The sequence below is a fragment of the Crinia signifera genome, chromosome 11 (genome assembly GCF_055691185.1).
Source record: "Crinia signifera chromosome 11, ASM5569118v1, whole genome shotgun sequence".
NCBI classification, from domain to species: Eukaryota; Metazoa; Chordata; class Amphibia; order Anura; family Myobatrachidae; genus Crinia; species Crinia signifera.
This window is the reverse complement of record NC_139227.1, coordinates 86,581,181-86,603,704: the sequence shown is the minus strand read 5'-3', so window position 1 is coordinate 86,603,704 and position 22,524 is coordinate 86,581,181. Positions and strand designations below refer to the sequence as shown.

The 22,524-nt window shown below is 44.9% G+C and overlaps 1 protein-coding gene across 3 annotated transcripts; it reads left to right on the top strand.

Moving 5' to 3' along the window:
* Positions 1–3,782: 3,782 nt before the first annotated feature.
* Positions 3,783–10,646, top strand: LOC146046294 (interferon-induced transmembrane protein 1-like). 3 transcript variants are annotated; one of them, XM_083165541.1, is made up of 4 exons: positions 3,783–3,939; positions 6,512–6,890; positions 7,035–7,071; positions 10,093–10,313. In XM_083165541.1, exons 2-4 carry the CDS (start codon positions 6,639–6,641, stop codon positions 10,119–10,121), a joined length of 318 nt encoding a protein of 105 aa, XP_083021667.1. In that variant the 5' UTR covers positions 3,783–3,939; positions 6,512–6,638; the 3' UTR covers positions 10,122–10,313. The 3 variants fall into 3 exon arrangements, with proteins under 3 accessions (XP_083021667.1, XP_083021666.1, XP_083021665.1); XM_083165540.1 differs by lacking the exon at positions 7,035–7,071 and having other exon boundaries at positions 3,797–3,939; positions 6,567–6,890; positions 10,093–10,646; XM_083165539.1 differs by lacking the exon at positions 7,035–7,071 and having other exon boundaries at positions 3,806–3,939; positions 10,093–10,646.
* Positions 10,647–22,524: the final 11,878 nt, after the last annotated feature.

The following is a 22,524-nucleotide window of genomic DNA, read 5'->3' as shown; positions in this document are numbered from 1 at the left end:
TGAATGAGAGCTGCACAGTATGTATGTATGTATGTATGTATGTATGTATGTATGAGAGCTGCACTTATGCATATATGCATGAGCAGCACAGTATGCATGCATGAGCAGCACAGTATACATGCATGTATGTGTGTATGAAAGCTGCACTGTATGTATGTATGTCATAGTTGCCTACCCTCCTGCATTCTGCAGGAGACTCCCTGAAATAACACCAATCTCCCTCTCTCCCTCATTAGTCTACCAATCTCCCTCATTTCACCTAGCCCACATTACATGGTTAAATTTTTTGGGGAAAAAGGAATGAGAGATAGATACATTTACATTGAACCATCAGTACCATTTCCCAGCACTTTACCAAGTATAGCAGCTCTTACTTAACTGCTTTGGGGCTCAACTACATTTGGATATAAGTAATTTTAATAGATTCCTCTCAGATGTAGCAGTACACACCCCATGCTTCTAGATGCCTCTTTGACAATCTCTTTTCACAATCTCTCCCTATTTGGAACTAGACACGCCCTTTGGGTGGAGCATGACACGCCCCCTCAATGAGGCACTGCCAAAATTCTCCTACTAATTCTAATCTCCCTCAAACTAGTTTTCAAAAGTAGGCAAGTATGATGTATGTATGTATGTATGTATGTATGTATGTATGTATTATGAGAGCTGCACAGTATGTATGTATGTATGTGTATGTATAAGATCTGCACTTAAGCATATATGCATGAGCAGCACAGTATGCATGTATGTATGCATGCATGTATGTATGTATGTATGAGCTGTACAATATGTACGTGTGTATGAGAGCTGCACTGTATGTATGTATGTATGAGAGAGATAAGATAAATAAATACAGTCCTGCTAATATGTGGTGGGCAGAAGCACCTACACAGTCTTGGTGACCCCCGTCCTCAACCTCACCTCTGCCAGCCACTGCCTGGAACCCACAGAGTTTTAATACAAGGTAACGGCGCAGTGTGTGATTTTGTGGGCTGGTGTCAAAACAATAGCCACTCTGGAAACCTGAGTTGGGGGGGCCTTAAATAAAATTTACAATGTGGCCCAAAAAGTTCTAGTTACTCCCCTGCCTGGAACAGAGTATTTTGTACCTAATGGAATGTGTAATGTTGGAGGGTATGCATTGTTTATAAGTGGCACTACTGTGTGGAGTTATGTGAATAAAGGCGCCCATAGACGGTCCGTTCCTGGGCCGTCCGTTTAGTACTATGCGATGCGCGCTCCCGCGCATCACATAGTACGGTACAAAAAGTATGTGCTGCACATACTTTTTGTACTAGCTAAACTTCACATCGGATCGCATTGCATGCACACCACATGCACTAGGCATGCGATCCGATGCGAAGCGTGCTTTTTGTGACCCGAACGGATCCGTTTAACGGACCGTGTATGGGCCCCTTAACACTCACTACTGTGTGGTGTAACGTGAATTGGTACTATTATGTGCCCACTTACCAAATTTATAGCTTGTAAATTTGAATGTTGTAAAGGGCCCTACTCACAGAGGGCGGGACGTATTAATATACATCGCCGCCCTTGGCCTGCCAGCCGCCACGATGCTACCGCATATGTACTAACATATGTGGCTAGCATCGGGTTGCGGTGACGGAGACCCCCGTGATACCTGTAATGTGGTGTGCGGCACATCCCGGCGCGGCTGTCAGTGTCCCCCTGCGTCTCCTCCTCCCCCTGCAGCCGGATGTCCTCCCGGCTGTGACACTGGCAGGGGGAGGAGGAGATCGATGGAGGATAGGAGGGGGGTCACGCGGACGGCAGGCGGCAATAAAGCCCATAGGCTTCTATAGGGTATCGCCACCCAGAGGGCGGCGATACCCTGCCAGGCGGACACGGGGCGGACGGCTAATGGTACATAGGAAAATGCGGTAAAACCTCCGTATTACCGCATTTTCCCTTTAGTATATCCCGCCCAGAGAGATTTGTGCCAGATGGGAGATTCAGCATGAGAGATTTCAATCTCTCAGATAATGAGCCACTTAAGGAGCATGTTCCTGCGACCAGCGATCACTATGGGGGAGGAAACGGGAGCGCGCACCTGGCGATAGATATCGCCGGTGCACACTCCCATCGCGGGCAATATGGTCTCTGAGCGACCATATTGCCCACGACAAAATCGCCCCCGTGTGTACACAGCCATACACAGAGATTTGTGGCAGAGGTTCATAACGGGAGATTCAGCATGAGAGATTTCAAATCTCTCAATTTAAATAATGGGTTGGAATAAAGCCTGGGGAAGTATCTTATGACACATGTCACAGGGTGACATATAACCATTGGTGCAATAGTGTGTCTCCCCTGCCCCCCCCCCCCCCACAAAAAAACCCCCATAAATGTTAGTGATGTAATGTCCCCCCCAAAACACCCTGCATTGCATCCATCAAATACTATGTCCTGCAATGCACCTATGCAGTGGCGTAACTAAAGGGCCGCAGCCCCCGCGGTGGCGGGGAGGCGCCGGGGGTCTGCGGGCGCTATTGTTTCTTCGCCCGCTCCCCACTGCTTGTGGGTGCAGTGGGGAGCTGGCAGGGGGGTCCGTGCGGCGCGGGGGTACCTGTGGTCAGGGACTCGGGAGAGCCTGGAGGTCCCTGCGGCGCTGATTATGAGTTGCCGGGGTCCCTGCAGCGAAGTGGAAATACTGCGCTACCGCCGTGCGGCGGCGCGGGAAGCACTTCTAACTTTGAAAACACTGGCCGCGGCCGCACACTGCCAATCAGCATGCGCCCAGTGTTTTCAGAGTCAGAAGTGCTTCCCGCGCCGCCGCACGGCGGTAGCGCAGTATTTCCACTTTGCTGCAGGGACCCCGGCAACTCATAATCAGCGCCGCAGGGACCTCCAGGCTCTCCCGAGTCCCTGACCACAGGTACCCCCGCGCCGCACGGACACCCCTGCCAGCTCCCCGGGGGGGGGGGGGGGGGTGGTGTGTCTTGTCTTTTAATGGGGGGGGGGTGTTTTGTCTTTTAACATGGGGGGGGGGGGTGACGATATTGTCCCGGCGGGGGGGAGCAAAATTTTCTGTTACGCCACTGCACCTATGCCCTGCACACAAAGCCCTGCACCAAGCACAGCATAGACCCTACACTGCAGCCACAGATCCAGCAATGTGCCCAATACATACCCAGCCAGTAATGAGCCCAGCACATACCTAGTCAGCGCTGAGTCCAGCACATACCCAGCTCGGAGCCCAGCACATACCCAATGCTGCCCCCAGCACATACCCAGCTCTGCACCATCACTGCCCTTGCTCCTTTCCGCGTTCACTCAGCCGCTGGAGCGCCGAGGCAGAGTGCTGCCAGTGACGGGCGGTACTTGTGGTGCTCTCCACGCTGCTCTCCACGCTGACTAGATTGCTTAGAAAGTAAGCACAGATCTCTCCGTGTGTATGCTCCGAGAGATTAATTATCTCTTGCTAACTCAAGAGTCAGTGCATGCAGTCAAAATCTAGTCAGATTGCTTAGCAAATGACTGCAAATCTCTCTGTGTGTACAGAATGAGAGATACTGATCGCAATCTCTCATGCTGAACAACTACCCGGCCTTTTTTTGCTTAAGCAAAATTGCTTAGCACAAATCTCTGCGTGTGTATGTGCTCTCCATGGGAGATCTTGACACCAGCAAAATTGCTTAGCACAGATCTCTATGTGTGTATGCCCCTTTAGTGTTATCTATCTATCTATCTTTCTTTCTTTCTCCAGGACCAGTCTCTCCAATGTCCGAGTGTAGCTGCTGCTGATGGGGCCCTCACACTGCACTTCCTGCTTTGAGTATAATGATCAACAGGTGCAGCATATGATTGAACTGATGCAGCCTTTTTAAGACTTCACTGAGTGGTGTGTTCATTTATTGTCTGTCTGTGGTGGAGGATGTGTCCTATTTAAGGTCTAGCACTAGAACGTCAGCTGTACTGGTGAGTGTGTAATGTCACAATAAGAAATACAAATATACTGCTTTGAATGCATGAAGGCTGCTGAGTGCCCTGCTTATGGAAATTCTAGATTTAAAACCTTGAAAGAATGGGATTGTTTTCATGGTGCTTTTGCAGTTGCTGCCCAATGTTTGCTTATATTGAACTAAGTGCAAACGTGTGGAAAATTACATAAGTGTGTGTGTCTATTCAGGGTGGACTCCCGACCCCCCCCCCCCCCCCACCTTGCTGCGTGACACTGACGGCCCTGGGTGGGACACGGGATTGCCCAAAAAGAATGGGACGATCCCGTGAAAAGTGGGTCAGTTGGGATCTATCTATCTTGGTGGGCACTCTCTATTCCTTCGGTCTCCAGCCGTGGTGCACGTGTAAAGTTACCATACAGTCCTCCGAAAGCACGGCACTCACGGTCTTTTCTCTAGATTTATATCATCACTCAAGACAACATTTGCGAACGTTTCAGGGATAAGTTTATTCCCCGTCTTCAGGCATAACCTATACAAAAGAAATCAAACATTCACTAACCTTATAACCCTCTCCTCCACACCGCAGAAGCCCAGGGTCATACTCTGCCCCCAGCAGCTCACTACCTGGCTACTGGAAAACCCGGAGTAAGTGTAAAACCTGGTGTATAGGCTAACAGCATGAGATGACCCGGCATGTGCAGTGGGGTGAGATCCCTACAAATACAATGACAAAATACATAGTATAAATGGGATGCGGTCATTTGGTCTACAGCATTATGGTCGACACCATCAGGTCGACATGGAAAAGGTCGACCTGGTTCTAGGTTGAAAGGTCGTTAGTTCGACATTGTCTAGGTCGACAGTCAAAAGGCATGGGTTTTTTCACTGTTTTTTGAGCCAACGTGTGGCGACGGACAGTATTTCATGCCCTACCATCCACTAGGGCGTGGTGGGAGAATAAAATAGTGTGCCCGACCTAGGGCCTTATTTTGGTTCATTCTTTCTGACAAAATCCTTCTTAGATGGGCAAAACCATGTGCACTGCAGGTGGGGCAGATGTAACATGTGCAGAGAGAATTAGATTTGGGTGGGGTTTTACTTCAAAGTGAGATCTATATTGCAGTGTAAAAATAAAGCAGTCACTATTTTCCCTGCACAGAAACAAAATTACTCACCCAAATCTAATTCTCTCTGCACATGTTACATCTGCCCCCCCCTGCAGTGCACATGGTTTTGCCCATCTAAGAAGGATTTTGTCAGAAAGAATGAACCAAAATAAGGCCCCTAATGTCCTTTCGACCTTTTCCCATGTCGACCTAATGACTGTCGACCATAATGTTGTAGACCAAATGATCCCAACCCTTATAAACAGTGAGCACAGTATTAAAGGTAGCAGGCACCGCACAACAGACCATAAAACTGGGCCTCTATCAGATCAGCGTGCATATAGCATACCTCCCAACTTGTGTCCGGATGAAATAGGGACACTCGCGCGAGCGCCCGAAAAGGGGGCGGGGCGTATGCAAATGAGGGCGTGGCTTATGCTAATTAGCCGCGGCCTCATTTTCATACGAGAATAGACGCAAGGCGTTTATAAGAAATAGACACAGACACACTAATCGAATTTTTGTTCTTTATTTATTTATTTTTCCACGCTGAACACCTCCACCTGGAGAAAAATATCCAACCTACCTGAGAATCATCGTCATCTCATCAGGAAGAGTTTGGACATATAAAAATTATAAGTATCACTTATTGCGCCACTGGTTTATATATCCCAATTTTTCACAATTCTATGTATTGAAGTAAAGGTGTATCTTCAGGGATTGGTAACCTAAGCCTGCATTGCGCCACGTACTATCTATCATTTCTGTTTTCTTGATCCATCGTCTTGCCCATTAATGCTGTTCTATGTTGGGCCATGTGTTCTTTAAAAGTCTGCATGGTTTTCCCAATGTAACTTAGCCCGCACGGGCATTTAACCAAATAGACGGGTGTGGATCGTATTGTCGACAAGACTTAATTCGTCAGTCATTAGGTCGACACCGTTGGGTCGACATGGGTGAAGGTTGACATGGGTTTAGGTCGACAGGTCGTGAGGTCCACATGGGTTTTTTGGACACAGTTGGAAGTCAACCGCAACCCCTCGCTTCACTCGCAATGCATCGGGCACGGTGCCTCGCTGTGCTCGGCACACTATTTTATTCTCCCACTACGCCCTAGGTAGGGCGTGAAATCCCGCCTGTCGGCTCAAAAAACAGTGAAAAAAACCATGTCGGCTAACTCATTTGTCGACCTAAAACCATGTCGACCTACCGGTACTTCCATGTCGACCTAGACACTTGTCAACCTTCATCCATGTCGACCTAGAACCCTGTTGACCTACTTGCCTGTCGACCCAACGGTGTAGCCCTAATGACTGTCGACCTAAGTCTTGTCGACAATAAGACTGTATCCCAAATAGACAACATAACTACTGGAACAAGTTAGAATGTGTCTAATTTCATATTTATGTCCTGTGTGGGGGTGATGAAATAACCTTCCAGTGTGTGTGTGTGTTGTACCTATTTTCCTGCTATTTATTTCAGGAAACAAAACTAATGTTTCATAAGACTCCACCTCTTCCCTCCCACCAAATAACAGTCCCTCATTCTCTGCTGCACACGCCTCACTACGCTCCACTGAAAGCTTGGAATCATTCCCCTGCTACAGTAAATGGGAGTTATGGAAAACGGGGATTATGCTCGAGAGCTGAACGCACCACCTCTGTACACTGCTAATGGTTATGAGCCCTTGAAGGAAGAAATGGAGTTTCGGAATAACCCAGGACAGCAAATTCAGTCCACTGTGGTGACAATAATGCCAGAAGGTCCCCCTGTGCGAGATCACATCATCTGGTCACTCTTCAACACCATGTACCTGAATTTCTGCTGTCTGGGGCTTATTGCCCTTGTGTTCTCAGTGAAGGTAAGAAAGTGATTCCTTATTCCTGATGCAACAAATCTTCTACAGTTTCTATAGTTAGAAATGTTCTTGTCCTCACGCTGCTGGAGAATGATTTTGTTTATGTTCAACTCTGATCACTAACCAAAAGTTTTTTCACCATTGTAGAATTATACAATGCTGAGCAACTCTGTATTGCAGAAAGGTAATGATCTAAATTTGACTATATAAAGGGATTAATGTGACACACTCTCTCTCTAGACAAATATCAATGTACAGCACTTTTACAGTGTTATTCTAAAACAACATATTCCTAAAACAGTTTTTTTTTTTTTTTTTTTGTGTGTGTGTCCCATGTGCATCCTATACAGGCAATTGCAAACAAGAGAGTGTGAATTTTAGACCCTTTTGTTGGGGGAAAAAAGAAGGCTGAATTCGCCTGTTTTGTCCAAATCGTAAATGTACAGTAATAGGAGGCAAGTTGCGGTTAATTTTCACAGTTTTTGTGGTGAAATGGCACATTTTCGCCTGCCGGGAAATTTGCACACTTCGATTGGCATCCAGATGTTTTCCCATGATAAAGTATACAATTCGCAACTGTAATAGGATGCGATTTTTGGTAAACATTACAAGAAATCGCAACAATAGGCCAACCATGGTATTGTGTTAAAAGTGTAACCTTTATGAAACCACCACACTCGCCAGTCCCAGGTTGTGGAGCAGTGGCCTGTGACCATATGCTCTAGTAAATACAAATACAGGGGCTCAACACTCACCATAATAAACAAACTCCCCTTATTAATATATAAATAATGGGGATTTAGTTCATGAATTGATAAATGCATTCAGGCTTGCAGCCCATCGCCAAGGGACCCCATTTCAATGCAATTAGACAATGCACCCCGCCCCATGTCTAGTCCGTCAATAGGGCGTTACCAAAAAGTTAGGCATGTATTCGTTAGACAATAACAAAGGTAGAGCTTGGTACACGCTAGTAGATGGGTATATCTGCCGATCAATGTATCTACAGATGGATTAAGCAGCATGTTCTCAATATATACGCTAGGGATGTCCATTGATGATTAGAAATCATCGATGGTTTATGGCCGATGTTGTTGAATTGCTTTGCCATCGATGAGGGAGAACCAGATGGGTTCCCACCATCGATGTCCAGCTTAAACGAGTAGTTTCATTTTTGCTTTTTCCCCAAGGTGCTGGGACAAGGAGCATAGCTCCGCCCTTGGCACTCATGAAGCCCCACCACTGCATTTTGATTGGCCCACAGACCAATCAATCAATGACAATGGATGACCATCGATATGTTAAAACATCGATGGTCGTCCATTGAATATTTCTAAACTATCAATGGTCAGTTGCACTTTTGCCATCGATGACAAAGGCCATGATGGCCTTCCCTAATACACGCTGCCCAATCCATTGGGACTGACTTCTCAAATGGGTGGGCACATTTGCATGCACCTTCCCACTGAGCTGTCAGTCATCAGCAGTTCCTGGCGTGGCTGATTAGTGCATGCTTAATATAATAATACAGAAGAAAAATGTCTAATTTTCCGTGTGTGTGTGTGTAAAAAAAAAATCTATCCAATGGACCGGCACTGTCCATATATATTCAAAGAAGCCGCATGCCTTTGTCAGGAATCAAAATAGAGAGCGATGTATCCCAGGTAGCATCCAGGAGACGGGACACGTCACTGCAGCATGTATCCAAGATTTTATTGCAACATAGCCCCAACGGCTCGTTTCGGGGATAGTTCCGTACGTATTTGTACCTGCCTCTTGAGAAAGGGGAATTATCCCCGAAACGAGCTGTTGGGGCTATGTTGCAATAAAATCTTGGATACATGCTGCAGTGACGTGTCCGTCTCCTGGATGCTACCTGGGATACACCGCTCTATATATCAATCTCTCTCGAGAAGAACCGTCACTCAGGACTGACTTTGGCTGCAGGTGTCTGTAACTTGCTCCGTTGCCATAAGTCAGGAGGCTGCATCAGATACAGCCAGCAATGTATGAAGAAGAATACAAAGGCACTCGGAGGCTTCGTAGGTGGAAAAAAACGTGGACCAATTTAATCCATAAAGTGCAAAGGCCCGGCTACGTTTCGCAGGTCAAGCCCCCGTCGTCAGGACAATAAGGCTGGTATTATACAATATATGTAATATACCAGCCTTATTGTCCTGACTACGGGGGCTTGACCTGCGAAACGTAGCCAGGCCTTTGCACTTTATGGATTAAATTGGTCCATGTTTTTGTCCTCCTTGCTAGGGGGAATCCCACCCTAAGCAGAGAGGACAGAGTACACAGCAACACTGAGGGAGACAGGCCCCAGCAGACACCCCCAGCGACAACTTCAGTTCAAGCCCCAGCAGCAGCACCACCAACACACCCGCTCCTAGACTGGAGTAAAGATGACGGGCGCGGGAGCCGCTATTTAAAGCATCACGAAATCCGGCACCGGACGATGACGTTTTGCCCGCGCGGCTGGATCCGATTCATGCAGGAAGCTCCGAGCGCCGCTCGGATTGATGACGTCCGTGCAGACTCAGATCTCGGAAATCCCAGCCCGCACATCTCTACTTAAATGCCACTGCAAAACTTGTAGTGTGTGTGTGTGTGTGCAACAACAACTTTTGTTTCCATTATAGGAAAAGAAACTGGTCCGAGCAGCAGGAAATCGGTGTAAAAAACGCGCTGTACTAGTTTCCAGGAAAAAAAAAAAAAAAACTAGGTCGGAAACGAACTGATACAAACCACACCAAGCTCTCCCCCTCCCCTGTAACTCTCAAACGCTGCAGATGTATTAAGCCTTAAAGTTAAACACGAGGGTGATAGAGTGGTAAACATCCAGGAAATCCGCTCCCAACTGTCCTTTTTCAAGCACGGCCTATAACGTGACAGTTAGGAGCTGATTGGCTGGGTGTTTATCACTCTCTCACCCCCACTGTATCTCTAGCAACACACACATTCTTTAAAAGCTCTGCCTAGAGAAGGGAGAGAAGAGAAACGAAAGTTGAGAGGCACAGAAGGGGAAAGGCAGGATGCCTAGAGGGGATACATATAATGGCATAGTGCTGCAATAAATTACACAGGCGGTTTTGTAATCCAACTTGTTTCCATATGCTCTACATATTTATTTCATCTCTCAGGATTTTCTAGTATTAAAAGTGAATTTGTCTAATTTTTTTTTTTTTTTTGTCCACTCCAGTCCAGAGATCGAAAACTCCTGGGAGATAAGAATGGAGCAGTCAGCTATGGTTCCACCGCCCGCTCTCTAAACATTGCCGCCACTACACTTAGCATTATATCTGCTGTTGTCCTATTAATAATTGTCATTGTCTATGTGACCATAATGGCTCAAATGGCTCGGGAATATGTGAACACACAAAGAAATGACGGATTTCTATTTGAACACGGAAAGTGACCCCCCCCACAAGAGGAAGCGGCACTGCGTGTATTTACACTTTGTTAATGTTTCATTTACACAATCTGCAAATCTAGGGCTAAAAGTTATGCCTATGAGAGGAGACCACTTTCCTAATATATGTGCATTATGTTGTAGTAATTACTGTCACAGCACTGTGTACTGTAATGCAGTTTAGAAATATTTTGGCATGTTATGTATAATCTGCATCCTAATTCGCAGGTGTTTATCTATCAAGCTTATAAAATGCTGTAAGCCTAAAATAATTTGGAAACCTTTTTGGTGATCGGTGAAATTTTTTTTTTTTTTTTTATAAATAAAGGATATGCTTTACCAAATGTTTTCTTAGTTCGTGATGATTACAATGTATCCCTTAAAGTAATTCAGAATGCATTCTAGTGTAATTCCTAATTCTAATGGTGCTCAGGCGCTAATGCGGTTTGCCATCGCGTCTTAAGTGCTTTTTTTCCAGCACCTGATGTCGTATGACACATTGGGTGCTGGAAAGGGGCAGGTGGGTGGCAGAATATGGGAAAAAATTTTCAAAAGATTGGGCAGCCCTCTGATTGTTTGCGCTCTGTCGTCCAATCAGAGAGCGTCCATTCTTTTGAAAAAAAATTTTTTAGCAAATTCTGCTGCCCGTCAGCACTGCTACACCGCCGCGGAACGCTTCGCAAGCAATTGCATGTGGTTAAAAACAACATGCGATCGCACATGCAATGCAATAGATATTATGTGCAGCGTGAGCTTCGACAGATGGGCCCGCACATCGCATTGAGTGACCCATGGGATTTGTCACAATCGCATGACCTATCTCATGTGTATGGGCACCATAAGACATTGTGCAATCACACAGGGCATGGTCTGTTGTACAGATCAGCATAGAAGGGTAACATACTGTGCCTCATTCAGATGTGGTTGGATTGGGCATTACTGCTGCTTACTTGGAAGTGGCAATGATGCGATGTGGTAGTGCAGCAGGCGACATCTCAAAATACCCCTTTCACATTGTACAAATAACCCTGGTCTGACTTGGGTTAATGCTGCTTCGACATGCAGTAGGAAAGGGCCTTTTGAAAAGACCTGGGTCCAGTAACCCAGCATTCTGATGCAGGTAGGTAATCCTGGGTTGCTGTGTAGTGTGAATGGGTAACCCGGGTTGAGCTCCCAGGTCCAATTCACACTATAAGGAGAAGGCAGCATCCGCTCCATGCGCTGCCTCCTCCCCCGCCCCCTTTCTGGGGACTAAACATTGCAAATGCCAAGTCCCTCCCGTCCACACACAACCCCCCCCCCCCCCCCCCAATTAAACAAATACATTGGTGCCCACAGTAATTAAACAAACACACTATCTAGCCCCACTACAACTCAAGATAGTGGCCTCACCACAGTAAAAATAAATTGACAAGACACTGGGGCAGATGTATTAACCCTTTGAGTGCCAACGGTGCTGTGAGCGATCCTCAAAATATCTGCTAAAAATGCCAGCGCCGCTCACAGCAACTGTTCTTTTAGTATCGATAAATACAAATCCAGCCAATCAACTAAAGTTTAATTATTATATATATTTTTTTTAAGATAAATATTGCACCCAAAAAATGACCAGTCACTGAGAGGTGCTGCATTTTTTAACATATACTGTACTTTGAGGATCTCACAGCAACAATGGCATTTAAAGGGTTAATTATAGGGTTGTTAGGCAATTTTCACACCTATTTTGACAAATTCTATTGGCAGTGGCACTCAAAGGGTTAAACCTTAAACATGGATAACTGTCCAGCCAATCAGCTTCTAAGGGCCAGATGTATCAAGCTTCAAAAGTGATAAAGTGGAGAGTGATAAACAATCAGCCAATCAGCTCCTACCTGCCATTTTTCAAATCCAGCTTGTAATATGGTAGATAAACAGCCAACCAATAAGCTTCTATCAATCCATGGTATTACTATTTGAAGATTGATACATCTGGCCATAACTGTCATGTTATAGACAGTTTCAAATATGGCAGTTAGGAGCTGGATGTTTAACACTAGATCACCCTCACATTTACACAACGCTGACACATTGCTTGTGCCCTCCTTTTGCCTATGTTGACCATGTCAACTATGGACTTAACATAGACCCTGTCACCCTATCATTCAGATACCTTTAAGAACCGGTTCCTGATTATGTAGGCGTGGTCCGGACAATGCAGGCGTGTCTGGATAGTTTGGGGAGGGCTTTGTTAGCTGTGTGACATCACACGTGCAACCTATTTGCATTGGGACAATAAGTATTACATATTGACAACGTTTTCTTCCTGAGATGAACACCGTTGCTATCATCTTCTGTCATCTCTTAGCAACTGAATGGTTTGATTTTATGTAGTGATGCTGTTTGGGTACTTGTGTATTAGTACGGAGCCCGTTACGCAGTTAGCATAGCGGCGCTGTCAGAATCAGCGTAGTGTTCGCAGATAGCATAGTCAGTCAGAAGTAGCGTTCCTGCAGCCAGAGAGTCAGCGTCCCTGTCAGTGACTGCGTACTGTCTCAGGTGTATATGGCGGGTGTGAATGTGTTCCTGAAACACGCCCAATATCCATGCCAGCCAGAAGCGTGGCGAGCGCACGTGTTACGCGTCCTCCCGACTTGTTCATACCCCCACTATCCACGTCGGCGTGGAGTTTATTTTATAAAGTGTGGCAAACGCAGCGGATTACTTCACATGTATTCTGCGTCCCCTCGCTGGGCTCGCTGCGCTCGCCACACTTTATAAAAGAAACTCCACGCCGATGTGGATAGTGGGGCTATGAACAAGTTGGGAAGACGTGTAACGCATCTACTCGCAAGGCTTGCTGCGCACGCCACGGTTCGGGCTGGCGTGAATAGTGGGGGTTTAAAAAGGAGGCATTTGTCAGTATGTAACATGGAACACTGGCAAATGCCTCCTTTATTGTGAAAAAAGACGCACTTGCTGACACGGGCAGGGTTGTCGTAAGCTGCCGCAATAATTACTGAGACGCAGGAGCGTCTGAGACGTACCTGCGTCTCTGACAGCTGGAGCACCTCCCCGCCGGTGCCCACATGATCCTCTCTCTGCCGGCGTCCACCAGCGCAGGGAATCTGGTGGTTGGGCGCCGGGTACAGAGCTATGGATGCCACGGAGTCACTATGCTAAGCAGCCGTTGGGCTACGCTGAAAAAGTAGCGTAGCCAGGCGCCATCCTATTACAGAAGTACCACTGTTTGCAATAACAGTGATTTATGTAAAGCTGTAGCCATCTCCCACCTACACTCCTGTGTGTTTTTATAAAGCAGACACCTAGAAGACCCATTCTGTCTTGAATACACTGTAGCCCTTATTATACAGCAGGTTCCTTTGACCATACCTCCCAACTTTCCTTAATTTAGCGGGACCGTCAAGTTAGTTTTTTGGGACTGTCCCCCATAGGGCATGGTTCACGGGCTGTTTATCCTGTGAAGCCATGCCCCCATCTACCCGCATGTGCGGCATCATTGCAACAAAGTGACTGGTTCGGGACACTGTCGATGTTGGGAGGTATGCTTCAACTGCGGGAGGGTGCTTTAAGTGAAAGTCGCAATGGTTTCCAGGCATGGGCCAGTAGGGTGGTTATGAAAAATAATAAAATAAAAGGTATTTGCAGTGCACCCCTTGCATAACAGCACGGTCTGTCCAGGTGCAAAGTTAGTTACTTTTTTGTTTTGTGACGCTTTCTTCCAAACTCAGAATTATCCCTGGGCCATCGCGAGGAGCTCAATACAGATTGGTATACAGTATACTGTTCAGCACCTGCAGAAGTTGAATTCATACTCGCCTACCTTCATTGTCTCCTCTCCGGGAGAAGCCTGGAGAGGACAATCTTTGCAGCATTTCCCGAGAGCGGGGCTTGCCATCATTAAGCTCCACCTACATTCTTGTAAATGCCATGATTCGTGGCTCTTTGGGGAGGGGTGATACTAAATTGAAGCATTTTAGCCCGACCCCATCCCCAAAGAGCCACGAATGCCGGTATTTGATCGGCAATGGGAGGGGTATGGGGCTAATGCGGGAACCCTGCTGAATGTGGAAGGCTTGCCCACACTTCCGTAGGGCTGGGAGGGGGACCCGATTTTGGGGATTGTATGGTTCAACTAATTCAGATTGGATTTCACCTTTGTGCCAGTGGTATAAACAAGGCTACAGGCATTGTAGCCTTGCAGTATGAAAGTTCTAGTCCTTGTTTGCACAGTAATTTGGCATGTCTTTTCCCACACTGATGCACGTATTCCTGGACATTGGCAAATTGCGTTCACTGGGAATATCACAATATTGCACAATATCCTGGCAGTCACTGAAGGTCATTAAGAAATGTTTACAGAACAGTTGTCTGATGAATCCTTATAGGGCTGAACAACAGTTTCCCTTCAATTTAACCCTTTTTGACACACTGCATATTTCCGGCATATCCAGAATATACTGATAAACTAAATGAATGGGGCCTCACAAAAAAAAAAACCTATTTGGTCCGATTGATCGTTGCTGTGCGAATTAGCCAGACAGCTGCAAATCCATTCGCAACTCACGAACATTGATTTTTCCAGTTTGTGCAAGTGTGCGTAAAGGGGTGGACAAATGGTGTCACTCAGAATATAGATAATCTTGCAATTTGGCCCTAGGCCACCATAGGCAAACGCAAGGGGGGTTTCTGGTTGCCCAGAAACCCCCCTCCTCTTGGCAAGTGCCTTAAATTATAACAAAAAAAGCACTGGTATATAATATGATCAATCGAGCTGCCACCTCACCATACAGTGTAAGGGACAGAGCAGAGCTGCTGCACATGCCTAGTGTACCAGCTTCTTCTACGTGACTGTATGTGTGGATCTGAGCCCTCAAACATTGCAATGGACCAGAGAGTAGCTGCCAAGAGGAAGAGACAGGAGCCTTCCAATGAAGTGGGAGATTGTGAGCTTAGAAAGTGCAGTACTGCTTCTATTATATTTGTGTATTTATTATATGTTTAAACTTTTCCTGACCACTTATCTTATTTAAATGTTCGAAACATCCCATCTGTAATGTTGAATATTAATTCTATATTTCATACAGTATCCAGTGCATAAGAAGACCAATATTCAGGACTGTTACCCTTCCCTTGACTCCTGTACTTACTCCAATGCACTGCAGAGTGCGAGATTTTGGATTATATTTGGAAGCCCTCCCCTCTAAAAAATCCTGCGTTTGCCACTGGCCACATACATTTTACAGTCTAGATAGTCAAGATAGACTTGCCTGCACAGTTTATTTTTCGGTTTGATACTGAACAAATGGGTGCGCGCATCGGTGACGAATGTGGCTGAACATGGTGTGATTCAGACTAACTATCCATTCAATTTTGACAATATAGTCAAAATCGATAGCCAGAATCGCACCGTGTGCCCACAGCTTAACTCTGACCCTTCCATAACTCTGCGGCAGATACAGGTTCATCGAGGCCTATTCAGATGTGTAAAAGGTATTTCTAAAAGCGATTCAAGAAAACATCACAAGGAAGGTGTATTTATTGAAGAATATCTTAACACTTAGCCCACATATAGGGAAACACAAAAAGATATGTCTCCTAGGCCAGTGCTAGGATTATAAGGCTGCTTTCGGCGTAGCTCTGAACACCACACATATATATATATATAGCAGATATATTTGATATTAACCTCCCCCAATTACACAAGGGTTTCATAACATCTTTTAATACGGACACGGATTAATTACATATATGGTCATATGATTAAATCATTCGTTGCAGATTTTAAGGAGTAGTAAAAAAAACATTGAATAAACATCCTTCAACTTTATCCTTGAATTCTGAGAAGCAATTAGAAACGTGTAGGGGTTTTTTAGGCCCATCCTGATGCGATGGGAGCCATATTGACCGGACGTCTAATCCTGACCATTCTTGGCCTAATAACCAGACATAATGACGTATCTTGTAGATGTTGTTTGTTTCTGTGGTTTATAGAGGATATGTGTTCAAGTTCAAGTACGCAACTAAGGCAAGAAAATACTTCTAATGAAGATTCAGCAGTTTTCCAGCTGGTTACATAATATAAGCTATATTGATTATCTATAGGAGTGTGAAACTCCAGTTATATGAGTCGTCTATAGGATAATGCGACTCCAGCCATGATTACCAGAATTATGGCTTTGTCAGATATCACACACCCTCCCTGTAAATGCCAATGCAGGTGTTTTTTCTGACACTCCCAGAAAATGGCAGGTTACCATCCACAAACGGTGACTTCCTGTCAGTCAAACCAGTGGTGTAAGTTCGCTCCAGTTGCCCGGAGGCAAGCTATATATTGGTGCCCCCCCCCCCCCCCCACACACACACACACACAATCCTATATAACCTTATATAAAATATATATTTCTGTGCAGAAATATAGATAGATAGAGATAACATATATATTTCAGAACTCAGCCACAGAAGCAATATTGTTGGCTTTTAAATGACTAATTTAAACTTCCAGGGGGAGGAGAGGTGCCCCCTTGGGAGCAGGAGCCTGGCGGCAGATGACTCCATTGCCTCCCAGAGTTCTGCCTCTGAGTCAAACTATGGTGTTGCTGTCTTTTTTTTTTAATTTGTGCAATAATTGTTTGGCTTGCAAATTCGCACAACAGCGATCAGGTCACAATAACCCCATTGATTGGTCATTTTGGTCTTATTTTGTGTTTAGTACATAAAGCATTGTAGTTTGTACACCAAAACATTGTGATTAGTTCTAATTCGATATTTCCACATTTTAGTATCAGCCAGAACATTTTCACAGTATTTTCTACATTTAAATGAACATTGGGATTTGAATGCCAACTGTCATCACAATACAAAATGGAGATGAGTATCACAAGGATACAAATGGGGGTCGGTCCTCAACACCAGTGCTCACACAGATATAACTACCACACCTCCCTTAGGGGTGAAGGGCGTCTCCTCTTCTCCAATATGGGGATTTCAATGGTTAGTGTAACCCTGGATCAGATCCTCACAGATTCCATCCAGAAATAGATGTCCCTCATATGGAAAGAAGGAGAAGAATATTGCGCAATACCACTTTTATTTTTTTTACAAGAGTAAAAACAATTCAATGATAAAACAAGTCCAGGCGAGAGCAGAAGGGGTAGAATTTACCGGAGTTGATGGAGATCCAGGTAAAAGGCTCTCAAATGGGCATAAGCGGTGATAGATGTTAACCCGGGTAACCACAGCACATGTCCAAACGAGATGTCCCCCTCTCTTTCTCCTCTGGTCCAAAAGCACAGCCGCTCCAACGCGTTTCGGACACCGATGTGTCCTTTTTCAAGGTGTATGGCTGTGTACCTTCATCCACCATATATATAGGGGAAGCTGTTCCGGATAAACCAATCACCGGGTCCCGCCTGCATCATCTGCGTGGACTTCCGGTATCGGCCGTTGAATTCCGGTTGTGGCACCACGTGGAAACACGTCATGCCCCACTTCCGGGTTCGGCCACGATGCGCCCCACTTCCTGTCAGAGTCGCAGGATCCATCTGTCTCTATAGAACTTGTGTTGTTTCTATGGTGTACCGCACTTCCGGTCCGGACTAAGAGCTCTTATATTTGATGTTTTTATTCAAAGACCGGTACTCTATTGGGGATGCAGTTAATATCCCAGCGGTCAGGATCCCGGCGTTCAGAATCCCGACGCCGGAATCCCGACCGCCGAAATACCGACACATTCTCCCTCCGTGGGTGTCCACGACACCCCTTGAGGGATAATACATTAGTGTGCCGAGCATAGCGAGGCACCGGGCCCGCTGCGTGGCGAGCGCAGCGAGCCCGCAAGAGGGGGCGATCCACGTCCCCCCCTTGTCGGCATTTCGGCTGTCGGGATTCCGGCGTCGGGATTCTGAACGCCGGGATCCCGACCGCCGGTATTCAATACTGAATCCCTCTATTGACAGGATTACTTCAGGAAGACGGATATTTGCCAACCATAGCTCAAATTCAGATGGGATTGGATTTTTTGGATTTCCCATTGTAAACATCACTACAATAATAAAATACATATATTAGAATAAGATAAAAATACATACATTAAAATACGTAGTAAAGTGCTGGTGGAATCTAAATAGGTAAATCTCATTAAAATGCATGACCATCACTAAAATCTCATTAAAATGTATGAACATCACCAAAATACCAAACATCATAAAATACCTATAAAAACCATTTCACCTCAAAATCGGCATTGAGACCCTTTGGTTTTAAAATATCAAACTTATAAATTTGTTTCATTTCTTCTCTGGCTAGACAGGTCCCTATATTCTAATTTCTTGGACCAGTTTGTGCAATTTTAATTCCAAAGAATCTCACAATGTCAGATGTGGAGGACTTGTGAACTATCTTAAAATGCTGGGATAGGGAGTGGGATTCTAAACCCTTCCTGGTGTTGTTAAGGTGTTCACTTAGTCGGACTTTAAAAGGACGTGAGGTTCGCCCGATATAAAATTTATGACAGGAACACTCAATGCCCTACACAATATTTCTGGTATTGCAAGTAATCATTTAGCATATACTTTACACCATTTATGGTAATTTCAGAGATCTTGCTAGTTCCTTTGCTATCTATCTCTCTACATGCTTTACACAATCCACATCTGTGGAATCCTTTGGTGAGAATTCTACCCGGGCGCTTCATCATTGGGAGAGAGCTACTAACCACCTTGGTTTTAATGCTGGGAGCCCTCCTGTAGATGAAACTGGGATGGGATGGTAAATGTTCATCCAGGATAGGATCGTGTTTCAAGATGTCCCAGTTCTTTTTGAATGAATGTTCTATACTCTTATATTGTGCATTATAGCCTGTTATAAAAGACATCTTGAAATCTTTCTTCTGGGCCTCATTTGAAGCCTTCATGCCCAGTAATTCATCTCTCTCCAATGTTTCAACATCTAGAACCAATGAGTTTATTTTATCTGAATTATAACCACTGGAAATGAATTTTTTTGCCATTAGGTCTGCTTGTTCATTGTAGACATCTTCATTTGTACAGTTGCGTCTCACTTGCTTTAGTTGTCCACCTGGAATAGCATCCAGCCAGTTATGATGGTGACATCCGGTTCTATGAATGTATGAATGGGTGTCCGTAGGTTTAGAGAATGTCTTTGTCTCCCATGTATTCTCTCCCTTATCAATAGTTATATCTAAGAAGTCTACGGACACTTGGCTTTTATTAAAAGTCAATTCAATATTGCAATCATTGGTATTTAAAAATGTGCAAAAAAAATCCAGGTCCTCCTCATTTCCTCTCCAAAAGAATAAAATATCGTCAATATAACGATCCCAGGACACCAGATTTGCCCCAAGCCCCGACCAACACCAAACATGGGCCTTCTCCCACTTACCCATGAAGATGTTGACGTAGCTCGGGGCAAACCTGGTGTTAATGGCGGTTCCCACTTTCTGAATATAAAAGCCGGACTCAAAGGTAAAATAATTGTTATTAAGAATGAACTCAACTCCTTCCAATAAAAAGTCTTGCAGATCTCGTTCTAAAGTGCTGTTTCTAAGATAATCTTTTACTGCCTGTATCCCTATTTGGTGGTTTATAATTGTATATATTGTATAGGCTCACTGTAGCCTGACGACGGAGACATCACTCCACTGATGAAGTCCTATGACAAAATGCGTAGGGGCGTGGCCTGTGTGACTCATTGTGTGCCGCTGGAGATCGAGCTGTGTGGCTGCTCTTGCTCAAAGACGCTGAGGCGCCGGGTTCCGGAATTGACATCATGCTCCTGGAGCAGTGAGAGGTCCCGTGAGTGAGCTACAAGTGCATGCAGTTTGAGCCAGTGGTTATTTGATATATATCTTGTGGTAGCCAGCCCACACCGGAGGAACACCTCGGTACGGGTTCTACCTTCCTAATAGGAGATTTGCTGTTAGCATTGTCCACCTGTTTTAAATAAACGGTATTACACTATAAATCACTCCCTCTAATTGTTTTATATGGAAATGTTTTGAAGTTCCCGGGGAATCGGGTTCACCAGAGGGGAGCTGCTGCCCTAAACACCACCACGGTCATTGTTTGCTTGCTTCTGGAGTGCCTATCAACGTACCTGCTATATATATATATATATATATATATATATATATATATATATATATATGGAGAAAAAGAAAAAGAAAAAACAGAGTGCGCCCCTAATGTAAATTCCACCACCAGAATACAACCAGAGTATCAATGATAATTCTAGCATAAAAATCACAGTTTTTGATTTAATACAATATTTATTAAAAACTTGTAGTTTTCATCTGTGCAGTATAATTCATACAGAAACATGGAACATGGAAATACACCCAACGCGTTTCGTCGATACGACTTCCTCAGGGGTAAAATTTCTGTATGTTGGTGGGTAGTGAGAATATTCACTCCCGGTATGTAAACCTTCTAAAAAAATGGATCCTGTATTCTGGTGGTGGAATTTACATTAGGGGCGCACTCTGTTTTTTCTTTTTCTCCATTTCTTCCACTTCCCCCACTAACAGGGGGGACTAATAGAGCTGCTGCCCCGATAGACTAATCCTAGCGCGTTGAAAGGGTATTACTTCTTTTCTATATATATATATATATATATATATATATATATATATATATATATATATAATTGTAGGAAGGAAGCGGCACTCTGCAGACTGCTTTCAGAAATGTAAAAAAGCCTTTATTCCAACGGCGTTTCGGGTGTTACCCCGTTATCAAGGACATACCCGTAACGCCGTTGGAATAAAGGCTTTTTTACATTTCTGAAAGCAGTCTGCAGAGTGCCGCTTCCTTCCTACAATTATATTGGAACAACCCTGCTTGTTACCCAAGAAGGCACCTCAGCATCATTTCTGGATATTTACATGAGTGCCAGACCAATTCTCTGTTTGTATATATATATATATATATATATATATATATATATATATATATATAATTAGAGATGTGCAGACTCAGATTCCAGAGATCCGAGCCCCCACGGACGTCATCATTCTGAGCCCGGTTCCGAGCAGCACTCAGAGATTCCCGTCTGACTCGGGTCCGTCCGCGTGGGCAGAACGTCATCGCCCGGCGCCGGATTTCGCGAGGCTTTAAATAGCGGCTGCTGTGCCCACCATCTTCACTCCAGTCTAGTAGTGGGTTGGGAGAGGGTGTGTTGGTGCTGCTGCTGGGGCTTAAACTTGAGCTTGACCTTGAACGCAATATTTTTTATTCGCTGGGGCTGTCTCTCAGTGCTGCTGTGTAGTCTAACTGTGTACTTGTAGTACTACTGTTTCCTCTGTGCGGTCTACCTCCGGTGTGCTGTGCTGTAATTATTTTATTCGCTGGGGCTGTCTCCCTCAGTGCTGCTGTGTACTCCTCTCTGCTTAGTGTGGGATCTCCCTAGCAAGGAGGACAGTCTAGCTGTGTACTTGTAGTACTACTCTCTCCTCTGTGCTGGGGCCTACCACTGGCAGTGCGACTGCCTACCTACCTAGTAGTTTAGTTTCTCTACCTACTAGGCTGCTATATTATTATTATTAATACTTAATTAATTTAATTATATATAGTCGACTGGTGCTGCCTGCACTGAATACTGTGAATAGAGGTTGCCAGTATTATTTACTCAGTCCACTGTTGCCACTGGCAGTGTTACTGCATAAGTGTACCTACCTAGTACAACTACATACTAGTAGCTGGATAACTATGCTAAGCCACACAAGTATGCGGTACAAACACATGGCTCATGTAAGAGTGGCACTGCAGTGGCAGACAGGATGGCAGTTTAAAAAACTAGGCCCCAAAAAGACCCCTATCTGGCTTGATCGTGCACTGTTTACCATGTGCAGCCAAGGAGCGGTGGGCATTTTGTGCAGCACAGAGTTTGTCTGCAAGTGTGTAACTGTTTCGATCACTTTAACATCCAACAAGACCCCTATCTGGCTTGATTGTGATTATGATTATTATTAATTCATTTAATGATCTGATTGTTTAATATTAGGTACTGCTTGGCACTTAGTGGCACAAGTCAGTGCACCAGCAGCATGGAATTATTTTTTACAGTCCCACGCAGCACAAGTATTATTTTTTAATTAAATTATATACAAGCATTATTGCACAACAGACAGCTGTTCACCTGACAGCCGTTTCAACTGCAGTTGAAACGGCTGTCAGGTGAACAGCTGTCTGTTGTGCAATAATGCTT